Consider the following 27,864-nt stretch of genomic DNA (forward strand, 5'->3'; position numbering starts at 1 on the left):
CTTTCCTACATGAGAAAACAAGCAAAGAAATTGAGTGACTAAAATTTAGCTCTCCAGACTCAGCCTACTTGCCTTTCCGCTACCTCTCCCTTTAAGGTCGAGAATTTTCTAACAGAGAATTCCCTTTACTGAATACTCGAGTATTCAGCGGTGAGGGAAACGGAAGGTTCTATATTCATGAAACTTGTAGTCTGACGCGGGAGGAAGAGAGGAACGAGGAAGCACCTCAGCCCCTCTGTGCTGTGCTGTGCTGTGCTGTGCTAGGGAGGAAATGGGCACGGTGCTGAGGAATGGAGGGCATGGGAGGGCTTATTCTGTAGAGTGGAGGTGGTCAGGAAAGGGATTTTGATGTGAACAAAATTGTGTTCCTTCCAGGATCTTCAAAATATAACATGAGAGGAAAAGAATTTAATTATGGCTTTATGCCCATTTCTAAGGCAAGTGGCAGAAGTTATAAACATACGATTATATTTGCCTGCAAAACCAAAAGCGTCACTGTAAGTAAAATTGACTTAATACCTGCATAAATCTGAAACAAAAAATAAAAAACTGAAATAGAAATTCTTCATATTAAGAGTCTACTTTTTCTACCATCGACACCAAGTATTTTTCATGTCATATTTTTTTGGTCTCAGAAGACATTTTTTCCGTTTCAGTCTGGGGACAGACTGAACATTGTCAGGAAGGGAAAAAATGTGATTTTCCATCAGCATGCAGCTCTACTGCCTGGCAAAGGTGAGTTACACCAAGAGAATATTATTTCCTACGTGTCATTTAAAATCAGATTGAAATTCCACCCATGTTAGATGGAGTAGATTTCACCCAGCCCCAAGGTTGGATGACAGATGAGGTAATTTCTCAAAAATCTTTCTATGTCTGTAATTTTTACAGAAACTGCTGCCCATAATCTGGTCATGCACAGAGTTTTCTCTGTCTACCCTTGAAGGAAAGGTCAATTTACAGTCACTGAGCCAACTTCCTGAGACTCTTTGATCACTGAAAGTCAGAGAACTATTTATCCTATGCTTCTGGAACGCAGGCGTGGTTATTTTGGCTCTCAATTCTGTAGTCATGTCACGGTTTGGCCAGATGTGGTCCACAGACCACTTGCATCAGAATCTCTCGGTGCTTGTTAAAAAGGCAGACTCCTGGCTCCACGGAAACCCCCTGAATCAACTTGGCCCAGGGAGGCAGGCTGGGCTCAGGAGTCTGCATTTCTCATGAGCATCCCCCCAATTTGTAGGCATACCAAAGGCTGAGAACCAAGTTAGGATTTCAAAGTTAACTTTCTTGGTCACTCCAACCTACTTCCATCATCAACACTGTGGTTTGGGAGGAAGGCATACTCCTCAGCTGTGGTAAACACACAGTCTTATGAGAAAACAGGACCCCAAGAGAGAAACGATCACATTTAAGCCACGTAGGTAAGATATAATGTCCTCCTCTTTTTCTTCCCCTAGAGTCTAAACAAATTTTGTCACTTCTCTGCTACCTCAAAGTATCCTAGAAACCTACTTTCAAAGACGTCTCTGTGGAGCCTCTTTATTCATCAAACAGCAATTACTAGGCAGCTACGTTCAATTACTTTTAGAACTCTATTATTAGAGCTTTGGGAGTTCATTTTAATCATACGTATATTTTTAAACAAAATAGTTTAATGGAATGATTTTCTTCACCTATAAATTAGAGTGAAATAAAGTCGTCAAAGCAAACTGAATAGTGTGAAAGTTATTAAAAGCCCTCTCTATCATGGGAATATCTACCTTGCAGGATTGTCCTCGGTGTTAAATAAGTTACGTTTATAAATAGCCGAGCTTTGTGCCTGACACAGAGGAGGTGCTCAATAAATTGTTATTAGTATTTATCATCAATGAAGAGAGACAGGTCCAGAATTCCTTATCTGAAATCCTTAATATCAAGTTTTTTTGACAACTTGATGCATTTATTTTGTGGCCATTTACCTCATCAAATATTTAGTGCAAATATTCATACATTTTACCCCATATGTATAAATGTATTTGATTAAAAGGTACTGCTCCAGACCACCCTGGGCGTACTGCATAACATACAGTGTATGCACCATATTACCTTTGCAAACTCTGCAAAATTCTCAATTCTTTTTCATCTGCCTCCAAGGGTTTTGAATAACGGATTGTGGACCATTTATCTTTGGATATAAAAAGATTTCCTTTATCCACCAATACACTGTGCTTAGCGCTAAGGAAAAAACGATGATGAAGACGTGGTCTCTCCCTTGGAAGAGCTCACAGTGGCGTGAAGTGCATGACAGAGTGGCACCCTATTCAGGATTCGGGTTCCAGACAAAAAAGTCACACACGGTCAAAAGATTACCTTGAAAAATCTTTTAAACAGCCCATCAAGTGCAGAAGCATGGCTGTATATGCAAAAGTGTGCATAGAAATAGTGGATAAATTTATAATTAGGGTATCTAATAAAGAATATATATGCAAATTTACATCTATACATTACTGCATCTTTCAACACTGGAATCACATATGTTATGCTGTGGTTTCTCCTACGAGAAGCAAGAGGTACTGAGAGCAAGCAAAAAACAGCAGATTCACATCTCTCAGTTTAAGCTCACTCTGTAATCTGCTGAATTCTAATTAGCAAAGGGGAAGTAGTGAATTATAGCTGTAACAACTGTCCCCATTACGTTTCTGTCCTTCCAGAGTGGTTTAGAGAAAAATTCTTTATGAAGCTGGTTTTGGCAAAGAGACTAACGGATAGCCCATGACACAAGATAACTACATTAAATCAGACTTCTACACGATACAGTTCTTTGGTGTGATATAGCCTGTGCCAGTAATAGAATCAAATTCTTTAATAAGAATTGAGTGATTAACCCTGCTGAATGTCAGAATTCCTTGTGTAACTAAAAATGCATAAGTCTAGGCCACACCCTTAGGGACTTGATTTAGCAGGTCTGAGTTGGAATTTGAGCATTTTTTTTTTTTTTTTTTTTTTTGAGGAAGATTAGCCCTGAGCTAACTGCTGCCAACCCTCCTCTTTTCGCTGAGGAAGCCTGGCCCTGAGCTAACACTCGTACCCATCTTCCTCTACTTTATATGTGGGACGCCTACCACAGACAGCATGGCTTGCCAACCGGTGCCATGTCCGTACCCAGGGTCTGAACTGGCGAACCCCCACAGCGGGCCACCAAAGCAGAATGTGAGCACTTAACCACTGCGCCACCAGCCGGCCCTGAGCATTTGCACTTTCAATGATGATTCTTAGATGCTGCCAGTTGAGAACTTCCATTTTTCTGAAATCACTTTGACCTGTGGTCATTGTTTAGAATATACTGCAGAGCAATGACATTTGTATGAACCTTTCCTGAAGATTTTTGCTCATCTTCTTTCTTGGGATAAGTTAAAAAAATCTTACTATAGTCCACTCCCCAAATCTTACTCTACTGCTGTTCCTGCGTGCATTTTTTTCCCTTATTTCAAAGTTGCATTTTAAAAAAATGATCATGACTCTACTTTGAAAATGTTTACATCTCATAAGATGTAAAAACACTGTTCTATAATTAGAAATACACATACAAAACTCCCAAGTAATACTTTCCTTTTTCACATACATACTCACGTACAACTTAATAAAGTAAAAATGTTTGATTTCTCAACTTGCTGATCGAAGACATACCAGCAATTGAAAGAATCTGCCAATATCTCTTTGATTCTGTTATTTTGAATTCACATTTTTACTGTAAAGATTTTTAAAGTTTTTCTTAAATATTGAATACATGCAAAATATTGAAGTCAACAAAAATGAATTATGTTGGTTCTCTCTTTTCTCTTTTTGTCCCATCTCTAACAGAAAGCTCAGTGAACAGTAAAATGATAAAAGCAGAAAGAGCCCAAATAATCAGGCCCTGATTTATGAATGTGGCACTAAATATACGATCACTAGCAATCCTAAAACTGCTCTAAGAAAGAGTTGTCTACTCAAGAGTCTCATTAACTTCTCTACACTGTACGTAAAACTTTAGTGTCTAAGGGTAAATGAACACTACTGTAGATTAGATGAAAACCACTTTACTTCTGAGACAAATACAACATAACCAATCAGCCCCAATTTATGAACTAAGCGTGTAACTCACCAGTTCGATAAGCCAATAACCTGGCCTGAACCATGCAGTGCCTTGCAATTTCTTGTGGCAAACTTTGATTGTGAATGTCATTAATCTGTTCGGCACCGCCACAATAAAATCCGTAGCGTTTAAAGTTGGGCACGCTGGAAGACACTGTGGCCAAAAGTAGAATAAGGTCCTTCATGTTTTGCCTTAGATTGCTAAAGTAGGGATTTTCACACAGGTTCTCCAAACCTATAGTCATCAGTATTTGCTTATGCATTTCTTCATTTGAAACCAAAAATAGCATTTCATATTCTTTTATTCTTTCTTGTTTACATTCAGAATAAAAGTCACCGTTAGCATCCGGCAATGTTTTTGTAATTTTCTGAATAAAGTCACATTTGTAAGAGGTCTCCTCTACAAACTGCACCATATAACACACCAAAGGCTGAAGTAAGACACACACATGGGCCCGACTGTTTGACTTCAATCTTTCCACTGCTTTGGCATCTAACTTTGCATCTTCAGAACTAGAAGCCTCAGTAAGCAAACTTATTTCTGGATCAGCAGGCCAGTATGAAATTCGGTTAACTCCAGCTGAAATACAAAATATGAAAGGTACTTATCAGATACATGCTGAAATTAAGAGTTTTCTTAATAAATTCACCATATTAATGCACTAGATCCAGAGGTCCCAATATAATAAATACCTATTACCAAGTTACCTATAATACAGCCTGAGGGGTGGCTAACTATTGCCCAGAGGCCAGATCTGGCCCATTGCTTGTTTTTGTACCGCTTGAAGGTTCAGAATGGATTTTATAGTTTTAAAGACTTGGAAAATCAAAAGAATATTTTGCGACATATGTGAGTTATATGAAATTCAAATTAGTTCTATTGGAACACAGACACACTCATTCACTGACAGTCTCTGGCTGCTTTGCAATACAATGGAGTAGCTGAGTTGAGAGTTGAGTAGCTGTACAGACACCATATGGCCTGCAAAGCCTAAAATACTTACTATCTAGCCCTTTATGGGAAAAGTTTGCTGACCCTAACAAAGCCCATGGAAGGTACTTGTGGAATCACTGGTTTTGTTCAGTGGGGTCCCAAAACCCAGTGCTTGAACTATATACCAGAGTTCTCCAAACCATCAAATGGCTCCTTTTAGAAATATCATAGCTGACAACTGATATTGTCTAGAGTTTTGTATCTGAAACAAACAATTCATGCATGCATTAACAATGTACCTGTACTCTGAATTCTTCCTCTGGGAAGCTATTCTAAGAACATATTCTAAATAGAGACAAAACAACTCCATTCATGCGTATATTTAGTGCAGCATTATTTAAAACAGTAAAAACCTAAATGGCCAAAATAGGGGAATGGTTAAATACATTACAGTCCTCCTCATAATAAAATATTATACAGTTATCCAAAATGTCCACAAAGAATTTATAACACAAGGGCAGCATTTGGGGGGGAGAGGGAGCAATATTAATTCTTTCTTGTTGGCTTTTTTTTTTTGGAGGAAGATTAGCCCTGAGGAAGATTAGCCTGTTAACATCCACCACCAATCCTCGTCTGTTTGCTGTGGAAGACTGGCCCTGAGCCAACATCTGTGCCCATCTTCCTCCATTTTATACGTGGGACGCCTGCCACAGCATGGCTTGATGAGCAGTGTGTAGGTCTGTGCCTGGAATCCGAACTGGTGAACCCCAGGCTGCCAAAGCAGAGCATTCGAACTTAACCACTACGCCACCAGGCCAGCCCCTATTAATTCTTTTTAAGCCCACAAAATTAAAGACAAAACAACAAAGTGGAAGGAACATTTTCCAATCAATATGACACAGGAAAGGTTAATCTTTAATATACAGAGAAAATTTTAATTTATTAAGAGCACATATGAAATGACAAGAACAATAAGGTCTCAAGAAAGACAAAGACATATAATCAGACAACTTACAAGAGAAAATAAAACTGGATAACACATAAAAAATATTTTAATTTGTATCTGAGATTGAACAATGAGATGTATTATACCGAGTTAAGCATCCAAATGTACATCTATTAATTAGTGTTTTACAACAAAAAGACCCCTTTGCTAATATCTCATGTAATTTCATCTAGGAAAGATGTTTGTGCCCAGAAGTGAATAGACAGATGGCCCACAGAGTATTCTGCATTCAAAGTAACAGATGAACTAAAAAGTTGAACAAACACACGTTTCTATCTACTCCCCTCTACTCCCGACACTTACTGGGACTTGGGCCGTAAAGCAATCTTTCATCTAAGCATTCTGGCTGCTTCTAGTAATCCTGATTCAAAGAGAAGATGGGATGACTAATCTCTGAACAAATGTTCACGTACCAGTGGAAAACGCTACAGCAGAGGTTCTCAAATGTTTTGGTCTCAGACCCTGTTACACTCTTTTTTTGAGGAAAATTAGCCCTGAGCTAACATCTGCTGCCAATCCTCCTCTTTTTGCCAAGGAAGACTGGCCCTGAGCTAACATCCATGCCCATCTTCCTCTACTTTATACGTGGGATGCCTACCACAGCATGGCTTGCCAAGCGGTGCCATGTCCACACCCGGGATCCCAATCGGTGAACCCAGGGCTGCCGAAGCGGAACGTGCACACTTAACTGCTGTGCCACTGGGCCAGCCCCTCCTGCTACGCTCTTAAAAATTAAGGAGGACCTCAGAGAGCTTTTGCTTATGTGGATTATATCTACTGATATTAACTACATTACAAAATTAAAACAAAATTTGAAAATTGATTAACTCACAAAAATAATAAAGAACCTATTATACATTAATTTAAATAACATAGTTGAATTAAAAATGACTATATTTTCCAAAAGAACAACAAACACTAGTTGAGACGAACAGCACTGTTTTAAGTTTTTACAAATCTTTCTATTATCTGCTTAACAGAAGATGGCTGGATCCTCAGATCTGCTTCTGCTTTCAATCTGCGTCAACAGGCTGTTTCCGTTAAGTGTATGAAAAGTAGCGGGCCTCACACAGATATGCAGTTGCAAAAGGAGTATTTTAACAGCCATTTCAGATAATTACGAATATTCTTCTTTGACACTACATAAAAATTGGACAAGGGATAGTTTCTTAAAGGTTAGTTATAATGTGGAATCTGAAACCATATTAACAAACTTTTTGTACTGTGTTAAAATCCATTGGTCTATCTTGCACTTAGAATGGCTCTTTACTGAAGAGTGATTTTGTAGCATTGTGCACTGGTCATTTAGAAAACACTGGTTAACTGATTTTACAGCATTAAAAAAAAAATCCCATTCATTAATATCACCAGCAATTTCATCAGAAGAGTCTTTAAGTGTTAGGAAGCTGTAAACTCATGACAGTGGATACAAGTTTTTCAAAAGTTTAATTTGTACTTGAAGGCTCAAATTTTATCATTGGGAACAACTACTGTCAGCTGTTTTCCTGGAAGTGACAGGTTCATTCATTTTTGAGAAAATGTCTGCCCAATAGCCAAATCTAAATAATTATAGCTTGTCAATTCATGATGTTCCAAAAAAACAGTGGATAACTCAGTTGTAACTCAAATGACTACACTAGTGGTTTTCCTTAAGGTAACCTTCATGCTTAGGTTCGTAGAAAAAGCGCTTTAGGTCTACCCCCTATTTTCTCACACAGAATATTAAAAAGATGTGTACTTCCAGGGTTGGGATTTAATAAAATTAATTATTTTTACTGTTTCATCAAGGACATTCTTACATGAAACTTTTTTTTTAACTCCAAGTACATGGCCACGAAGAGTACAACGACTACCACTGCCTTGATATATACTACGACAACAGGAGTTTTACTCATCATTCTTTTGATACTACTAGTGTAAGTGTAATATTATTATGAAAATAGTTTTGACCTCGTGGACCATCAGCCGTTCACAGACCACACTCTGAAAACCACTGGGCTTCAGAAATGTTTGCTTTGTCACTGAGGTAAGGGTAATTGTAACAAAAGTAACTCAGCTATAGCAGGGGTTAAACCACACCCCCTCCCAGGATATAACACAGAAGCCTCATCTAACCTAGCGATTTTATTTATATATGGGTATAACACTAACACGAAAGCACTCCCATCACATGTGCTTCCTGATTTTCCACACTTCATTACCTCTTCGGCAGGTTTAAATGTCTTAACTCAAGACATCAAGCAGGGGTGAGTTAGCTGCACTCCCCTATTTTTCTCTCTAGTTCTTGGCTCTGAGCCTATCGAGAGTGCTTCAGCATAGTCAACTCAGCACAAAACACAACTATCTTAATTCATTCTTCTCCCTTGACTCTAGGAGAGATCAGTCAACAAATGTTTTGGTTCCTTCACATTCTTTCTATATCAATGCCACCATCGGAACCCTATTTTATACCCTGCCTAATGCAACAGTCTACTAATCAAGCTCTGAACCTCTTATCTTTCCATGCTCCAATTCAATAACAAAAAAAAAAAGAATAATTTTAATCATTTTACATCCTGTTCAAAAATCTTCAATGGCTCTACATTATCTATAACAGGAATTATAGGTCAATTCACACAAGTGACAAAATGAATACTCAATCTAATTAGTTAACTGAAAAAAGAAAAAAATGCCACGGCCACTATTCGTAACTGCAGGGGAGAGACTAGAGAATCTAATAACTATCATAGATACCTATCTGCTTGAAATGCTTGTTGCAGGCCAAGAGGCTCTAGCCACGTGACCATTTCTTCCGGAAGTGCTTCCGCTTGTAGCTCAAGGGCACAAAACGATCATTACTCTTAAGATTTTATGTAAATAAAAACAGCTCTTCCTCAAAACAAGTTTAGAAACTGTTCTATAAGATAAAGGCCAAAGGCCATGCAGTTTTTCAAAGTTCTCCACTAAAACCCAACCTATCATTATAATCCATCTGCCACTACTCTCTCCAAGAATAATTCTCCATTTCAAACACTGACCATCAGAACCTGCTTCTCACAACTTGATGGCACCGCATGTGCTGTGCCCCTGACTGGGAATGTGTTCCTCTTTCCACACATCTCACCCATCAAGACCCAGCTTCAGCCCCAGCCTCTGTTCAGCTCTGAGAGAAGGCACATCAGCTCCTCCCAGCCGAAAAGTGTTCTCAGGTGACTGAAAACCTCGAGGGAGTGTCAGAGGATCAATCCTCAAGAGAGTAGTGGTTCCACTGAGAACTCCATTATCATTCATGCTAATTAATTAAAGGCTCATCCGGGGAAGCGCATGTGAGGGCTGGTCACCCACGCACTCTGAGCCCGCGTGGTAGTTTTCGACTGCTGGCAGGAGAAACCAACGCACATACAAGAGTGTTTACAACCCTTCTTTAGGGAGTAATACTCACAAGCAGGACATTTCCAACCCACTATACTGTCCCTAGAAATTGTTCAGACATTACAGTAAAACTAAACTAAAAGAAAAACAGGAAATTGAGCTTCTAACAGTTCCCAAATGGGCAGCCTCCCCCTGGAACTCCGGTTGGCTTTGTGCTCAAACTTGCAAGTCCTTAACAAAATCTGTAAACAGCTGGCGAGATAACCCAGGAAAACTTAAAATTACAGTGGCCAATGTGGGGCTCCTTTTTAAGAGCCAGGTAATAGGGAAATTTTTAAAGAGTTGAGCTCACCACCTTCTGACATAATAGCTCAAACTAAAGGTTCCAGAAGCTGTAAATATTTGCAAGAACAGCAAAAAAAAAAAAAAAAAAAAAAAATCTTACCAAGCTTGTTTCATGTCCTGAGGGCTTGGCTTAATCATCATCAGGTTGGAGGTCCCAAAATACAGTCAGACAAAATGTGGTTACACCTCATTTTGTGGTCAGACATAGTCAGACAGAAATGTGAGCTGCACTCCATTCGAGGCTAAGGGTCCTACCAAACGGCCGCAAGCCTCAGGGAATTACAGTGGCCATTAGAAGGAATGCTCCGATCAGATAAGATCATTTAAAAAGTGCACTTAAAAGCAAAGACTTCAAAATTCCCAAATAACCTTACTGAAAGCTTTGCTGCAAAAATCTAATAGAAATTGAGTTATAAAAGTGACCTAAAGGAAAATATATTACGCCATGGCTTTACAGACCCCTCCATAATCTACTCCCAGAGTTAATGAGACTGAGAGATTTTCTGGGAAAACGCTATGTTAAAGATTACTGGAACTGTTTGACACTGCCAGGTAGTTACTGTTTGTCCCGGCTGAAACTTTAAAAGGTATTAGAAAGGACTTAGCAACTTACAATCATAAATTTGGCCAAACCGGAAGCTGATACTGAGAGCCTGATAGAAATTTTCTTTCCTTCTTCCCTAAGTTAAAATAAAAACTAAGCACCCAGAGGGAAAGAAGCAAATTAGGGTTGATGTACTTGGATAGGTAGATCAACCTATAGTGTCACTGAAGTTACCACACAAATTTCTGAGGAATGAATAGCAACTATCCTTAAAATCCTTGTAAGACTGGAAAAGCAGCTCTAGAGGCAGTGCAGATTCCACCCAGTTCCTTTATCTCAAAAAGGATTATCATCCAGCCTCTCTGGGAACTGTCATCTAGACCATCACTAATTCCTAGGACTGCAGGAAAAAAAAAGGAAAAGGGCAAGAAAAATGGCCACAAGAGCACCCTTGCCCAAATTCTAGTATCTTGAGTATCTTCTCCACAAATACTAGTGGGGAAAAAAAAAGGCTTCTCCACCTGAGTGGGTTTCAGTTCTTATTTCTGATACTTGACTTCAATTGACCAATGCAAATATCTCCAAACCAGGATGAGAAGACAGCATCTATGGTAGACAGCTATCCCAAGACTCTGGACCAGGCCTGTATTTCCAAACTTATTTGTCCTCAATTAAACCTCAATAATGCTTAAACTATATACCTATTTTATAATTGTTCCATTTAAGGTTTTCAGAATTCTATCATACTTGAAGAAAGTGACTGATTTGGAAGACTGGTCTCGAAGGTCAGGCATTCATTGGGTGGCTCCTAATGGAACTCAATGGTTATGTGGAACAAACCTCTGGCCTCAGCTACTGCCTGGATGGCTAAAATACTGCACCCTGAGCTTCCTTTGGATACAGGGAAGGATTCACATTGAGCTGGCATCTGTTGCCATTCTCCCTCTCCTTATGGCTGGATGGGTTCTCTCAGTGTTCCACTGGTATGGCCACCTAGCGGCTATATTTGTTCCTTCCTTGGGGACTAGAGGATGTCATTATCACATATAGAAATCCTGACTAAATTTACTCAACGAGCCCTTACCAATAATCAAGTAGGAATAGCCTTATTAAATACTAAAATGTCTAATGAAAAAGGCTGTCTTTCAAAAAACAATGGCCTTAGATATTTTAATTGCATCCCAAGGTGGTATGTGTACAATCATTGAAACTGAGCACTGTGTTTTCATACCTGATGAATCTTCCAATGTGTCATCTCTGCTAAAACACGTAAAAAAGCAGGTGAATGTCTTAAGCGCTCCTACACTCAGTCTTGATTTGTTTGGTTGGCTCCCTTCAGTTATCAGTTCCCTTTTTTGATCCAGATTGCAATTCCTATTTCTACTACTTCTTGGAATTCTTGTACTAGTCATAATATTCAAACTAATTACTGTTTTCTTTACTCACTGTTGTAAGACTGGCATGCAAGCTAGAGTAATGATTGCTCGGTGACTTGAGAAGGTCAATCGTACAACTCTGGACAAACTTCCTTTTCTGATAAAGACTATGCCTAAGAACTCATTTTTAAAACCAATCCTTTCAAATACTGAATTGTCATAATTGTTACTGTAGCCATTCTATAATTGTAAACAATGTGAGCATAAGGAGTCACGTAAAAGCACATGTATAATGTTTGTGCAACAACCTGAAATTAATTGAAAAACCTATAAAATGCTTCCTCTGTTAATATATATACCTCTATGCTTGTCCACTATATCCAATTATTTCTCCCAGTGTGGACAACTTGGCAAATAAATGAGATAACAGCCTAGCACTGAGGGACACGATGGACCCAGGGCAGGCAGCAACCACCCTGGTGCTAAGGGACAATATTTTGATCATCAATGCCTTCTATCAAAAGATCATAGATCAAAACGGGAAAAATGATAAATAAATGACAAGCAGTAGGATACACTGGAACATGAGGAAGCCACTTGGTGTAAAACTAATTTGGCCTGACTTTGTTTTTCCAAAAGGGCCTGACGTGGCCTGTTTGTTGAGCATGCATTGTACATCTGCTTTAAACATTTACTATGTCCCAAAGGCAGGAATGATGCCCCTACAGGTAGGGATATAACCTCCCCATATCAGCATTTCCTTTAGGGTAAGCAATTCTCCCTAAACTAAGGATTAGTTACTGACCTGCTGTGCTCACCTTGTGACCACTGACCTGCTGTGTTCACCAATTTGCCTTGCCAGCAAAGCAATCTCATGACTGTTGTAAAAGGGACATTCCTATCACACGGGATGTACGCTCTTAGTTCTAAGATGATATATAACCACTCTGTACACCCCACTTCTTTGGTGCCCTTCCTTCCTTGGGGAAGGAAGGCCCTAGGCTAGTCCTCAGATCTGGCTCATAATAAACTCATCTCAATTTTGATTTACAGATTGATTATGGATTATTTGTGTCGACAAAGATATAATATTTTTTAAATGGGAGAATGGTCTGCATATTTACCTGGGTGCAAAACAGAACCATAAGCACAAAGGTTTAGCGAACAGCCCGGTGTGACAGAGATGGATAGCCATACATTGGTGACTGGTGCGCCTCCTTCCAAAGTGTAGTGGTCACTAGGAGACAGGTGCCTGGCCAGGAACTACAGTCCCACAACGGATGTGAACAGAATGATGTATGTAACTTCCAGGCCAGGGTTTTTAAGAAGCAGCTATGCCTTCTCTGCCCTCTTTCTCAGTCGGCCTCTGGATGCAGAGGACTCCAGGCCCAAGGGGATGACAGTAGCAATAAAACAGAAGATGCCTAGGCCCACGAATCAACTACATGGAGAAAAGATGTCTGCTGTTCAGCAACACCTACGTTGGACTATCACACTGGTGATAAATGTCTAGTATATTAAGCCACTGAAATTTTGGTGTTTATTTGTTATAGTAGCTAGCATTTGTCCACTAAACACTGAGGGTCATCTAACTAGTTAGTGACAGAGCTGAGACTGGAATCATGTTTTCTGACTCTTCTTACGGTGTATCAAACTGTCTTCAGATATATATTTATATTTCTAAATTATCTTTGTGGTACTTAGGCAATTTGTTCCCACTGACGGTTCTCAGACAAATGCTACTAACCCCCAACAAAGCCTTATCTGCACTTACCATTTACAATCATTTTCAAACAAGCAGAACATGGTTTTCTGGAAAAATAAAGATCACAGTTTTTCAGTCTTGACCCATGTTTTACAAGAGCAATTTTCCCAGCATGTAAATCTTCACTAGAGCAGTGCAGACCAACAATTTTCGTGTTTTTCACCACCACAAGACCAGTTCTCTTCACCTACATTAAGATCAAAAAAATAATTTATTAGTTATAACATCTAATGATCATATCATGGATTATATTTGACTTATTAATAAAATGGAAGTTTTGTTTAATTCTTTATCTGAATGCAGTTTGAACAAAAGCACATTTCTCAGGTCCAAAAAATTTCTTTAAATTTGATGTTGATTTTATACCAGAAATCTTCTAAATCTAAGCTTTCTTAACCAAACAATTAAGCATCTAATTATCATTAATTTGTCCTAGTGAAAAATGAATACATTTTAACTTAGTTAATCTAGTGAAGGGCAAGAACCAAGTTGACTTGACTTGTTTCTTATATCATCTATTTTGTATTAAGCTTCTGGATGGTAATAAGAAAAAATATGGAAAACTGTGATTTTGCAAACGGGTAAGTGAAGCCCAGAGGGTTTACATGACTTTCTGAAACACCCACAGATGATAAAAGGCAGAATTATAGAACTAAAGGAGAGGCCATCTTAAATATTGACTAAAATAAAGACAACTCTCAACTTCTTTCTAAAAAACTGGCTCTACTAATTTCTAGCACTATGGTAGTCTAGACGAATGTGGTTAGGTCCCACCTCCTACAAATATATACATTATTTATAATTTAAAAAATGTTTTTAAATGCATATTCAAGCTCAAGAAAAGGAAGACATAGCCTCAGCTGTTAGAAAGGAAGAGAGAACTCAAAGCCAGAGCAGTGAGCTTGAGCTCTCTCAGCACGATCCCACCCACAGGCAGGCGATTGGGCTGACTCTGCGCTAAGCCTTGGAGGCTGGGCACTGGCAGGAGTCCCAAAGAGTGCTTACTCAAAACCTAAAGTGCTCTACCTTTTACAGATACTAGCCCAAAAAGCTAGTGCAACAATATTAATACCAGATAGAACAGACGAAGATAAAAATCAGTTCTACATAAGGTACAAAATAGTCTACGCTGTTTTCACAGCCAAGACTCTGAAGTAAGGAATGTAAACCTGATCCTTGGGTTCCTAAGGGACTGTTACAATACGAGGGGAACTCGGGCTGAGAACTAATATACATCGTCCCCTGTGCCCTTTCAAAGGGATTTCACTCTACAGTTATCCCCAAAAGAACATATCTGAAGTCACTTTAAAGATCAGACCAAAGCTATATTAACTAAAATAGTCAAGATCCAGTTTCAGTTATGAGTATAAATATGTGAAACTATGGAGAATGATATTTTGTGAAATGCTTAAAAAGGAACAGAGAAGATTTTATAGAATTCTCTTTCCAAGTTAATTAACCATCTCCTAAACATTAAGAACAGTTAAAAAGAATACAAAACTCTTTCCTTTACAAAATCTATATCCAAAAATATATCTAAAATATTAAAGATCTATCTATACTGGCTTTTAAAATAAACTTTAAATTTACCTTGAATTTGTGAACCTTTTCCCCTCCCCATCCCAAAATTTCTTAGAGTTTTATGTTCCTCAGCTACAAAGTATATGTTAGTATCTACTTCTGAATACTTCCACAAAGCATTTTGAAAAGAAATTATCAGTATAGAAAAGAACTGATGAGGCTTTATCAAAATATCTTAGCATGCTGGAGCTCATTTTATTAAACTGAACAAATCGTAACCAATGAAAATGGCTGCAATGCAATGCTTTTAGCTTTAGATTTTCTAAGTAGTTAAGCAGACAGAAATAAAGCCAGAAAACTTGACCACAAAAGACTTTAAAAAAATTGTTCATAATAAATGGGAAGCACACTCATCAATTCATTTTTTATTAGAACAATCTTTTAGGCCAAGTTTATTTACCAATTTTTGTCTAGAGTCCTTGTCACCTCAGAAAATATCTTTTCAGCAAAGGCCAAAATATCAAGTTTGAGACAAATATTTTTCCATCCCAAACTTAAAACAAAACAAAGCAAATGAAAGCCTAAGTTGCATTCCATTTCGGCACTTCCACTTACTGCAACTCCCAGAAGACTGAATCTTTTCAGTGAGTCACTGTTCTGGATCCTGATTTTGCTTCACTTCACTAACATCTTGGCAAGTCGTCTATGTAATCCTAGTCACAGAGTTTTACATTAAAACATAGGCAAAAGAGAACAGTCGGTCTTGGATATGAACTGGTATATTTACTTAAATGGTGATTCACTACTTTTTTCCCTTTGCCTTTCTTATAATTAAAAACATCTAAATATTCTGACACAAATTATTTTTACATTCTTGTTGGGCATTTTAGAGACTCATCCTCAGAACTAGTCAGGAAATTCACAGGACTATACATCAGAATCATCGAGATAACTTTTACAAAATATACATGTTTTGTCTCCAGTCCACATCCAATGAATCAGAATCTCTGGAAAATTCAAAAGATTAAATTAACAAGATAATACTGTGCAACAGTAAAAAGAACACAGTTCATCTCGTCAGGTCTGGGCTTTGACTGCAACCTATGTACAACCTAGTAAGTTAGCCTGCCATTGTTTCATGGATGCTGGCAGAAGACATGAAACTCCTGGGTCAGAAACAAGGGACTTTTATCATTCACAGCACAGCAAGCAGTATGAGCATCATGTTTGTGATGGTTCCCTTGCCTACAAATCCCATGGGGGTCATGCAGATGGGCCCACATGGATTTCTGGAATGAAGTGGGTTGTGTTATGGGAGAGAAACACCGAGCTTGGGGATTCCGATGTTTTATTGCAAACAGTAAGCAAACCTGCTTTGTCCCAGAGGGAGATATTACCTCAACCCTCAAGGTTGCTTGCTGCAAACACAAACTCTGAGAAAATAGCCTGGGTAAAGAGCAGTTAGGGCCTTTGCACTCCTTAAACCAGCAAGATGTGTTACAGTTCGAGACAACCATGGAAGAATGTTTATGAACACATCTATGTGAACTAATAGGGGAAGGTGTCAAAAGTTAAACTTGAAAATTAAAAAAAAGTAAGATGTAGGAGCACAATATAGAATAATCTCATCTGTGTTTGTTTTTTTTCAGAGAGACATGTATAGTCTTGTAAATGCACAGATAATTTTTAGAGGAGTATACAAGAAACTCCCTTGGAAGTGGGAATGGGGAACTTGAGTATAAGAGGAACTTTTATTCTACTTTAAACCATTCCGTTCACTTTGTTATTATGACACATCTTTTAAAAAAAATCGTAAAAATTCACCAGTTTTTTATCAGTAGATACTCTGGCCACCTCTTCATTATCTCCTAGGGGTCCATGCTTTCCCTCTTCCTTTTCCTAATGAAAAGCAGATTAAGGGGAAAAAAAAGATTAGTACATAAGACATGTGATTAATTCAATATTTCCTATTTAAAGGCTGGTTTCCTTGGCTTTGCATCATTCACTTTTTTCCTTGATGAAACTGCACTGACTTCTGGCTTTGTTCAGGTTCAAGTTCAGACTACTTAACCCAGTAAATAAGACCTTTATGATCTGGCCCTTGCATACTTCCAAAATACAGAAGGACTCAAAATTGTGGCCAGAAAACAAATTCTGTAGTTTAAGATTCCACAGTTGGGACAGTTATGAGTAATGGAAAAGTCCAGAGTATGGCCATAGCCAAGAAGGACTAAAGGGGAACAGAGGTAAATTAACTGGCAGTGGGAAGATAAGCAACTAGGTAGCAAAGGTATTGGATGAGGACTGTGACAGGCAGAGAATCATCCCCTGTCCTAACCCCGGGAGCCTGCAACTATGCTGTGTTACCTGGCAAGGCTGCAGACGGAATCAAGACTGCTAATCATCAGACCTGGAGATGGGGAGACCATCCTGGATTCTCTGGGTGGGCCCCAAGTAACCACAAGGGTTCTTGGAAGTGAAAGAGGAAGGCAGGAGAGTCATATGTTGTGCCATAATGATGCAACACGAGACAGACTAGGCCCGCCACTGCTAGCTGTGCAGATGGAGGAGGGGATTACGAGCCAAGGAGATGCCCACATTTCCAGCCTCCAGAAAGTGGAAAAGACAAGGGAACGGATTCTCCCCTGGAGCCTCCAGAAGGAACAAGCCCTGCTGACACTCTGCTTTTAGCTCAGAGAGACCCATTTCAGACTTCTGACCTCCAGGACTGTAAGATGATAAACTTGCGTTGTTTCAGGCCAGCAGCTTTGTGGTAATTTGTTACAGCAGCAATAGGATATTAACAAAGAGACGTCCATAAGTCTCCTTTAACAGTAAAACTTGAAGTAGAAAGTTTTGAGCCAGGGGTGAAACTCCTTCATTTACTTATTTATTTTTAGAACACAAATTTTCATAATAGATTTATTCTTCATTTATTAATTTATAGACTATTTATTGAGCCCTTGCCATGTCCCAGCCACAAACCTTGTTGCTCAGGATGCAGCCCTTATAGAGTTAATGATTTACGAACACAGGAAAGTGACTATGAAGTGAGTAGATGATTAAGACAGGTTGATACAGCAGAATTCTGTGAGCCCCAGAGTAGGCGGGAGACATAATAAATTGGAGAAAGTGTAAAAGTGGGAATGGCAAACTCGGTGAATATTGATCTCTCAGTATTATGAAACAAATGCTGGATGCTAGAAAAGGAGTCTTCTAAGCAGTTTACAAGAAAAGCCATGCCCTGGAAATGAGGCTTCTGTTCAAGAACAACAGGAAGTTGAGGACGTGGTGATGCTGGTAGCAAAATGATGTGGTGTGGACGGTAGCAGTAGTGAGGATGACTTTACAAGCAATGATAATAACACTACCTAATGCTACCGAGTGTTTATCACGTACCAGGTCCTAAACCATCTCATTTACTGTCACAATTTTACAAAGTAGCTACTGTCACTCCCAGTTTACAAACGAGGAAATCATGGCTGAGAGAGATTAAATAACTGGACCATGGTCACACAGCTAATAAACGAGGAAGCGCGGATCTGAGTCCCAAATCCATTGCCTTCACCATTATGCTACATTGCTTCAGTTCTGGAAAAGGAGTGAGGTCTTCTAGCATAAAAATGCGGTACCAGAGGACAGAATGGGAAGAGGCGGGAGAGGGAGACAACGTGATATGTAGAGAAATATGAGAGGACAATGCAGTTATTCTAATTCTTATACTAAAGCACTATTCAGGCAATTTAGGTAAGACTGACTTAACTAAAATTAAAAACTATGAACCAGGAGGAGAGAGAACTACTCTTAACTGATAGCCATTTTCAATAGTCCTTGATTTCCCTTTTAAAACTTTTAATTAATTATGTTTTTCCCCCCAGAAGTCTCATAACAATTGCTTTTTCTCCCACTCATTTATCTAGTTTCTGACTGGATTCTTACAAATTATTACTCTTTATACTCAATGTATATCTTGCTGAACAAACCTCAAGGTGCACCCATAGAGTGTAAATATTTGACAACACAGAAAACTCAGATATCGGTGTTATTTAGAAGTGGCTGTAAGTTTATAATACACTAAGGCTGGTAAAAATCACAGACAATTTAAAAATTCAGACATTGGAATTTAAAATGTAAATTCCAACAATAAGGGAACAGACACAGTACACTGATAGAATGGACTGTTAGGCAATCATTAAAATGATAATAACAAACACATATAGTACACAGTATGTGCCAGGTACTATCTAAGAGCTTTACAAATATGACTCATTCATTTGTCATAAAAGCCTCATGTACGGGGCTGGCCCTGTGGCTGAGTGGTTAACTTCATGCACTCAGCTTTGGTGGCCCAGAGTCTCACCAGTTCGGATCCTGGGCGCCGACATGGCACCGCTCATCAGGTCATGCTGAGGCAGCGTCCCACATGGCACAACCAGAAGGACCTAAAACTAGAATACACAACTATGTACTGGGGGGCTTTGGGGAGAAGAAGAGGGGAAAAAAAGAAGAAGATCGGCAACAGATGTTAGCTCAGGTGCCAATCTTTTAAAAAAAAAAGCCCCATGTAATATGTATGTGTAACATTCCATTTTACAGATGAGAAAGTTGACAGAGGGAAAGTAACCCACCCAAGCTTACATAACTAGCAAGAGGTGGAGCCAGGATTTGACCCCAGGCAGGCAAACTATAAAAACCACTGGCTACTCTTAAACTATTAGACTAATTTGTTGCTCCAATGTTTATAACAGTATTACAGCATAATTAATTTTGTGTGTTAAGTGAAAAAGGTGAGATCCAGAATTAAATGATGTCAAATGAGTAAAGGAAATAAAGAAAAAAGTTTGAGAAACAGTACAGAAATGTCAGTAGTGTCTAGGTGGTGGAATTATGAGATTTTTTTTGGTGAGGAAGATGGGCCCTGAGCTAACATCTCTGCCAATCTTCCTCTATTTTGTATGTGGGATGCCACCACAGCATGGCTTGATGAGTGGTGTGTAGTTCCCCGCCTGGGATCTGAACCTGCCAACCCGGGTCATGAAAGCAGAGAGTATGAACTTAATCACTACGCCATTGGGCTGGCCTCAGGAATTTTTGTTTCCTTCTGTTAATTTTATAAATAATAAACATAGATTACTTTGGTAACACATAAAAATATCTTATTTTTGAAAAGACAAAAGGTTGGTAAAGTGTCAAAAGCAATGTTTCTAATACAAAATACATGTCAAATTGCATCTTAGAGTTTCTGTAACTTACTCTGCACAGCAAAAGCAGAATAAAAAATTCAAGAGAAACAAACATACTACTTTAGCGTCAAGAACATTTTTCTTTTCTTAAAGGAAAAAAGGTCTTACTCTCTCTATGAACATCAATATGCAATTAATACTGGAATTATTTATTTAATTTAATGTGCCTGTCTGTCAAAAAAGAACTTAATTTCAGCACAGAATGTATAATAGATTTATATATCCATATAGATAGATATAAAAATTAAAATGAGATCAAATCTTGATATTAAAAAAAAGCTTCTTCAAAATTAGTACTCAATCTCTAAAAGCCCAGCTTTTTTTTTTTTTGAGGAAGATTAGCCCTGAGCTAACATCTGCTGCCAATCCTCCTCTTTTTTTGCTGAGGAAGGCTGGCCCTGAGCTAACATCCGTGCCCATCTTCCTCTACTTTATATGTGGGATGCCTACCACAGCATGGCTTGCCAAGCGGTGTTATGTCCACACCTGGGATCCAAACCCACGAACCCCGGGCTGCAGCATTGGAACATGTGAACTTAACCACTGCGCCACCAGGCTGGCCCCTAAAAGCCCAGCTCTTTAAGTGCACTTTTAAAAGTTCTTAAATCTCTAAACATTTGCTTCCAATCTGTCTCTTCAAGATAAATTTTATCTGCAAGAAAAACAAAAGCAAACCAAAAAATCAGACTGCTTGAAAATGCTCACCTTTCATAAAAATAATACTAAGCCATTATTAACGAGTAGAAAGAATAAAGGACTTCAAAACCATGAAGGAAATGAAGAGCTTTCTCAAAGCCATTCACAATGTGTGGAGCCAGGCTTGGAGTTGGGGAGTGGTTGCGAAACAAGGTATAAAAATGAGGAACATTTTTAATAATGTTTTACTATTTATAATACATTTCATACAGGAATTGGAGGAGAAAACTACCCCAAGAGATAGCACTTTATCATAAAAAGAGAATTGCTTATACACACACAGACCTTACACCCTTCACAAAAATTAACTCAAAATGGATCATAGACCTAAATGTAAAACACAAAACTATAAAACTCCTAGAAGATAACACAGGAGAAAACCTAGACAACCTTGCGTATGGTGATGACTTTTTAGATACAACACCAAAAGCATGATTTATGAAGGAAATCAATGTTAAGCTGAACTTTATTAAACTTAAAAACTGCCCTGTGAAACACGGTATCAAAAGAATGAGAAGAGAAGCCCCAAACTGGGAAAAAATATTTGCAAAAGACACATCTGATAAAAGACTGTTATCCAAAAGATACAAAGAATTCTTAAAACGCAACACCAAGAAAACAAAGAACCCAACTAAAATAAGGTCCAAAGACCCTAAGAGACACCTCACCAAAAAAGATATACAGACAGTAGATAAGCATATGAAAGGATGCTCCACATCACATGTCATCAGGGAAATGCAAATTAAAACAATGACAAACCACTACACACCTATCAGAACGGACAGAATCCAGAACACCGACACCAAATGCTGGAGGGGATGTGGAGCAACAGGAACTCTCATACAGTGCTGGGGGGAATGCAAATTGGGACAACTGCCTTGGAAGACAGTTTGGCGGTTTCTTACAAAATTAAACATACCCTTATCATACAATCCAGCAATCACACTCCTTGGTATTCACCCAAAGGAGCTGAAAACTTCCGTCCACACAAAAATCTGCACAAAGATGTTTACAGCAGCTTCATTCATAATTGCTGCAACTTGGAAGCAACCAAGACGTCCTTCAGTAGGTGAATGGATAAATAAACTGTGGCACATCCAGACAATGGAATTTCACTTAGTGCTAAAAAGAAATGAGCTATCAAGCCATAAAGGGACATGGAGAAACCTTAAATGCATATTGCTAGATGAAAGAAGCCAATCTGAGCAGTCTATATGTTGTATGATTCGAACTATATGACGTTCTGGGAAAGGTAAAAACTACACAGTAAAAAAAAAAACCTCAGTAGTTGCCAGGGGTAATGGGGTCAGAGAATTTTTAGGGCAATGAAAATACTCTGTATGATACCGTAATGATGGATACATGTCATTATACATTTATCCAAACCCACAGAAAATCTAACACCAAGACTGGACCACAATGTAAACCATAGGGTTTGGCTGATCATGTTGTCAATGTAGGTTCATCAACTGCAACAAATGTACCACTCTGGGGAGATATGGATAATGGGGGACGCTATTCATGTGTGCAGGTAAGGGGTATATGGGAAATCTGCGAACTTTTCCCTCAATTTTACTGTCAACCTAAAAGTGCTCTAAAAAATAGTCTTAATTACAAAAAAAATGAATTCCCTAACCCCCTGTTAAAATTCTTCAATGCAATCTCAACACTTACAGGATAAAATCTAAACTCCCTTGCAAGGCATACAATGTTTTGTTTGTTTGTTTTGGTGAGGAAGACTGGCCCTCAGCTAACACCTGTTGCCAATCTTCTTCTTTTTGCTTGAGGAAGATTGTCCTTGAGCGAGCATCTGTGGCAATCTTCCTGCACTTTGTATGTGGGACGCTGCCACAGCATGGCTTGATGAGCAGTGTGTAGGTCCACGCTCAGGATCCAAACCCGCAAACTCCGGGCCATAGAAGCAAAGTGCGTGACCTTAACCACTATGTCACCCGGCCAGCCTCCATACGATGCTTTTTATGATCTGATTCCTGTATACCTTTCCAACCTCATCTTCAGTTTCTTCCTTCCACCCAACTTCACCCTCCAACACGAGGACCACAAGTTCTCTCACTCCTCCAAGCTTTTCCATACGGAGTCCCTCGGCTTGGCAAACACCTACTGATCCTTCATGTCTCAATGCAAAGGCAACCTCCCCTGTGAATCCTTCCTTTACTTCCCCAGGTACAGCTTTGCTCTCAGTCTCCAGTCTTGGCAGTCTCTCTGCTTACACTCCGTACTTGACACCACCATCTAATTGTATTTTGTTTAAACGCCCAGTTTTTGTCCCCATTAGAAACTAAGGACTACGTCTTTTCTTTTTGTATCTCTAGTACCATGCACACAACCTCATACACAGTAAAGAAGGCATCAAAAATGGAAAAGGAAAAAAGGATGGCTATGAATGACCTCATAAGAGTACTGTTTTTAAGGATTTACAAAAAATCTTTCTGTGGAAAATCTAAAGCAACCTTCCAGCAAAATTACTGGAAAGTTGGAAACTTTAATAAGCGTACACAGAATATAATTACTATTTTTTAAGAGGAAAAAAAAAACACCCCAAAAAACCTTGTGCTTACAAAAAGATGGAGGGAAAGTAGCAAAATGTTAAAAGTGATGTTATTAGAATGGTGAGAACCCATGGGTAATTTTTCCCTCTTTTTCTTCTGTTTTCAAAAACGTCTTAAATGCTTAACTTAACCTAATACTATTTTCTATAATAGGCCGTTGGCCCCCTAAAAGTTAGTGATAATACTCTAAACTTCCAAATCTACTAAACCAAAATGGTGGGATCCTAGCACCATGCATGGAAGAAAGCAAACTCCTCCAATGGCGAGGACTGAACTCTAAGCGTGATGGAAAATGATGAGAACATAGCACTTTGCTGCGCAAGAGTAGGGGAGAGAAAAGACGCAGAACGTACATGCTTCCAGTACACTGGCTTTTATGATTATTCTTACTATACATTCCTAACCTGTTTTGATCATCTCTTTTGAGATTCAACAAAAGAGACTACTTACATGGAACAAAACCAATTAAATCCACAGATTATCTATGATAATAGTAGATGTTAAGAGGTCTATCAAGTAAAAGAAGATACAATTTCTATCAATTTACAGTTTGGTAGGAGAGAGGAAAAACTACCCAGATGAAATACCAACAGTATACAACTGAGTGATAAATTATGTGGTATAGACAATAATCTAATTGGCTAAACCAACATATAAATACCATTAATACCTGATAAACATGGCACAGTCTGAGAGAGTAACTATTCTATTTCTAGACTGGAAAGAGGAGCCATTAAAGCCATGAATTACAACTCTCCCACTAATCCGTAAAGGTCTTTTGCAAATTTTAAGCCTTATTTAGTTTGTTTTTAAGTATGGTAGAAACTGGAGCAATAAAATCCAATTTTAGACGATTGCTTTTCTAACAGGAAAAACTGCCTAAGGAAACATATTATACCTGAGATTTTTGTCTTTGGGCTTCTGCTGGAAAGAGCTCCATCCAGAGACTGAGCAGAGTGAAAAGGTTGACTTTAGAAAGCCTTGGTATTTGACCTACAGAAGAAAGGGCAAACACTTTAAAATTTCCCGAATGATGAAAATAAGAACTAAGCTCAATCCCACTTGGGTGCAGCAGCCTTAGCTTAGCTGTTTCAGCAGGAGGCAGAGAAAAAGGATTAGAGGGCAAAGAAAGCGCTTTCTTAGCAGGAGACTGGTTTCAACCTCCCTGCGGGCGACCTCCTCTCGCACTTTCCAAAGTCGGGCCCTCTTTTCACCCGGCAGGAAAAACAGTACAACTAATACACGTAGCTATGGGAACAATCCAAAGGGCGTTATGAAAAGTCCTTGCATCTGATCATCGTGGAGCAAGCCTTTCTTTGGACTGTGGTAAGACGTTGCGATAAGGCAGTGGTTAGAACACGTACTAAGACTGCGGTGGCCTTTGAGCATAAAGTAGTTGAAATACAGGAAATCGTGGCGTGCGGTTAATATTGAAATCAAGGCAAAAACATCGTTTGAGAAATTTGCAGGCTCATCGATCCCCGAGATCCCAGCTCTAGGTCTTGGGAGGAAAAGTAAAGGGGGTTAGTGAGATCGACTACCAAAGCCGATGCAGCTGGCCCGAGGGGGTCCCAGTGACCGAGGCGGGGACGGGCCCAGGGCGAGAATGACACATCCAGGAGCAGAAGCGCAGGCGAAGAGGGGCAGGCAGGGACCCGGAGTCAAACCGCAGGAGACGCACAGGACAGAGCGAAAGGCAGCAGCGGCGGGAGCTGGGTTCGGGGCACTCACCGGTCATGCTGCCAGTCTGGGTGCTCACTGACCGCCCGGCCCCCGCGCTCTCCAGATTTTGCATCTGCCCTGCTTCTTTCATCCCAAGCCTAGCGGCCTCTGCTGCCCAGAAAACCTTTCGCTGTGAGGCATGATCTTAGCCCCAGCGACTCCACCTCTCGTCACCTCCCAGCAACTCTGAGGCAACAGCCAACTCGGCGCAGCCAACTGACGTGAAAACCAGCCGCCACTTCCGGGCGCCTTGTGTGACGTAATAGGGAGGCGTGGACGCAGTGGCGCAAGGCTGACCCTTGGGCAGGCAATGGGGTGGGTGAAGCGCTGTGCGATACGTTATTTGAACCCTGTATTTGGCTGTAGTCGCTGGTTTGCCGACTCAGGATCTCTTGAGCATGTCTTGGCTCCGAGTCCCAGCTTGCGTAGACTCTGATAGGGTGGTGAAGGCTGCGCAGACTTGAGAGGTTTGGTCAGAGAGCCTAGAATTGAAATGGAAACCTCCCCCATCTGTCATGGCCAAGGTCTTAGAGAATCTGGGGGGCGAAGGGAGTTGGGAGCTGGGAGGTCCAGGTTGTTCTTATCCTCAGAGGTTGGCCAGTCCTGGGGAACTTAGTGCCAGGGACCACCATAGGGATATTCTGCTGCTTTATCAAACACATGAAGACATTAAGAGATGGAACTGTGATTGTGGGAAAGGAGAGGGTAGGCGGAAGTAGCAAGTGGCTCCTGGAAAATCTGAGAAGTACCTGACACTGTGGATTTGTGCCCAGGGCATTTTATTTTATTATTTTATGTGTCCCAGTCATGACTCAAAATGAAGTCCTGCCCGCCCGTGACTCAGAGCCCAGTTTCCGTCACAACTGGTTCTGTTATCACAACTTGAAATACTGACCAACAGCAAGACACGAAAACTGCTCCTAGACTATGATAGCAAAAGCCAAACGTTATAAAAGCACATCATTTTGTAAAAGACTGAAGTAAGAATCTTTAGTGTTGATGGGTATGCCTGTGGTGTGTTCATTTTCACTACAATATTTCATTGTAACTATATTCCACAATTTATCCATGTTTGAGTCAAAAGACTTTTGGACCATCCAGCTTTTTGCTGTTGCAAACAATGCTGCTATAAACATTTTTGTATATGTCTCCTTGTGATCATAGGGAAGAGTTTCTTTAGGGACTATACTTGAGTAGAATTCTTGGGTGGTTATTGTCATGTCTCCCAGATGATGCTGAAAAGTTTTCTAAAGAAATTGGACCAGTTTACATAGCTCTATATCCTCACTAATTCTTGGTATTGTCAAACTTTTCGTGTTTGCCAATCTGGTTGGCATAAAATCATACCTTGTGGTTTTGATTTTCCCTCATTTCTACTTAGATTGAATATCTTGTCATATGTTGATTGGCCATACATGTGTCCTTTTTATGAAATGCCTGTTAACCATTTTTCTATTTGGTAGTTCTTATTTCTTATTCATTTGTAAGCATTCTTTATATGTCCGAGATATTCATTCTCAGTTGGGTGTGTGTGTATGGTAAATATCTTCTCCTCAGTAGCTGCTTGCTTTTTCACTTTATGACGTTTTTCAGTGCATAGCTCTTTATTTTAATGTGCCAACCATACAAATAATTTTCTTTAATGGGTTTTGTATCTTTAAAAAAAGTCTTTCCTACCCAAAGTAATGAAGGTATCCTTTATTTTTTTAATGTTAATTATACCTCAATTTAAAAAAAACAATATCTTTTGGGGGCTGGCCCCGTGGCCAAATGGTTAAGTTCGTGCGCTCCGCTGCAGGCGGCCCAGTGTTTCATTGGTTCGAATCCTGGGTGCGGACATGGCACTGCTCATCAAACCACGCTGAGGCAGTGTCCCATGTGCCACAACTAGAAGGACCCACAATGAAGAATATACAACCAGGGGGGCTTTGGGGAGAAAAAGGAAAAAATAAAATCTTTTAAAAAAAAAGATATCTTTTATATTTCCTCTAAAGCTGTAAGTTTTTTCTTTCATATTTACGTCCTCACACGTGTAGAACTCGTTTTTGTGTATGGTATATGGTAGGGATCCAGTTTTATTTTCCATTTCCATAATCAGTTATCTCATTAATCTGCAATGTCATCTCTGTCTATGTCAAATTTCCATATACACATGACTCTGTTTCTGGGCTCTATATTGTATATCATTGGTTTTTTAAACCGCCCCCCCCCAAAAGAAAACCCTTATTTTCTTCAGGCATATCTTGGCTGTTCTTGGCCCTTTAATCTTCCATGTAACTTTTAGAATCATACTGTCATATTCCATAAAAAAGTCCACTGGAATATTGATTGGAAGTGCATTGAATTTATAGATCAATTTGAGAGATGTAGGCTTCCTATCCCTGAACCCATATAGTATATCGGTGTGAACATGATATATTGGGGTTTCAAATGATTTTATAATTTTTCTCCACAAACATTTTGCATATTTTTATGATTTAATCCTAATTTTGTTGTTGCTATTCTAAATATCTTTTAAAAAATTATATTTGTAAGAATTTGTGGCTAATATATAGAAATGCGAGTGATTTTTGTATATTTATCTTATATTGAGCAATCCTGCTAAACTTATTAATTCTAATACTATTTATTTTTAGTTTCTTTTGTTTTCTAGATTGAAACTATCTCATCTACAA

At 39.2% G+C, this 27,864-nt stretch overlaps 1 protein-coding gene across 4 annotated transcripts in view; it reads right to left on the reverse strand.

Moving 5' to 3' along the window:
- CDADC1 (cytidine and dCMP deaminase domain containing 1) overlaps positions 1-25,429 on the reverse strand; it is a 52,857-nt gene extending 27,428 nt beyond the window's left edge. For 2 of the 4 annotated variants that reach the window (XR_011506906.1, XM_014838935.3), the window contains exons 1-5: positions 25,199-25,411; positions 24,366-24,460; positions 16,783-16,857; positions 13,447-13,624; positions 4,127-4,696 (exon numbers count right to left, since the gene is read on the reverse strand). Coding sequence is in view for 3 of the 4 variants with exons in the window: in XM_014838935.3 (XP_014694421.1) it covers positions 4,127-4,696; positions 13,447-13,624; positions 16,783-16,857; positions 24,366-24,460; positions 25,199-25,280 (1,000 nt within the window). In the remaining variant the exon portion in view is untranslated. Of the gene's footprint in view, positions 1-4,126; positions 4,697-13,446; positions 13,625-16,782; positions 16,858-24,365; positions 24,461-25,198 lie in introns of all 4 variants that reach the window. The other 2 variants (XM_014838934.3, XM_070520648.1) reach the window with 2 other exon arrangements.
- Between the last annotated feature and the right edge of the window lie 2,435 nt (positions 25,430-27,864).

This window comes from Equus asinus, chromosome 11 (assembly GCF_041296235.1).
Source record: "Equus asinus isolate D_3611 breed Donkey chromosome 11, EquAss-T2T_v2, whole genome shotgun sequence".
NCBI classification, from domain to species: domain Eukaryota; kingdom Metazoa; phylum Chordata; class Mammalia; order Perissodactyla; family Equidae; genus Equus; species Equus asinus.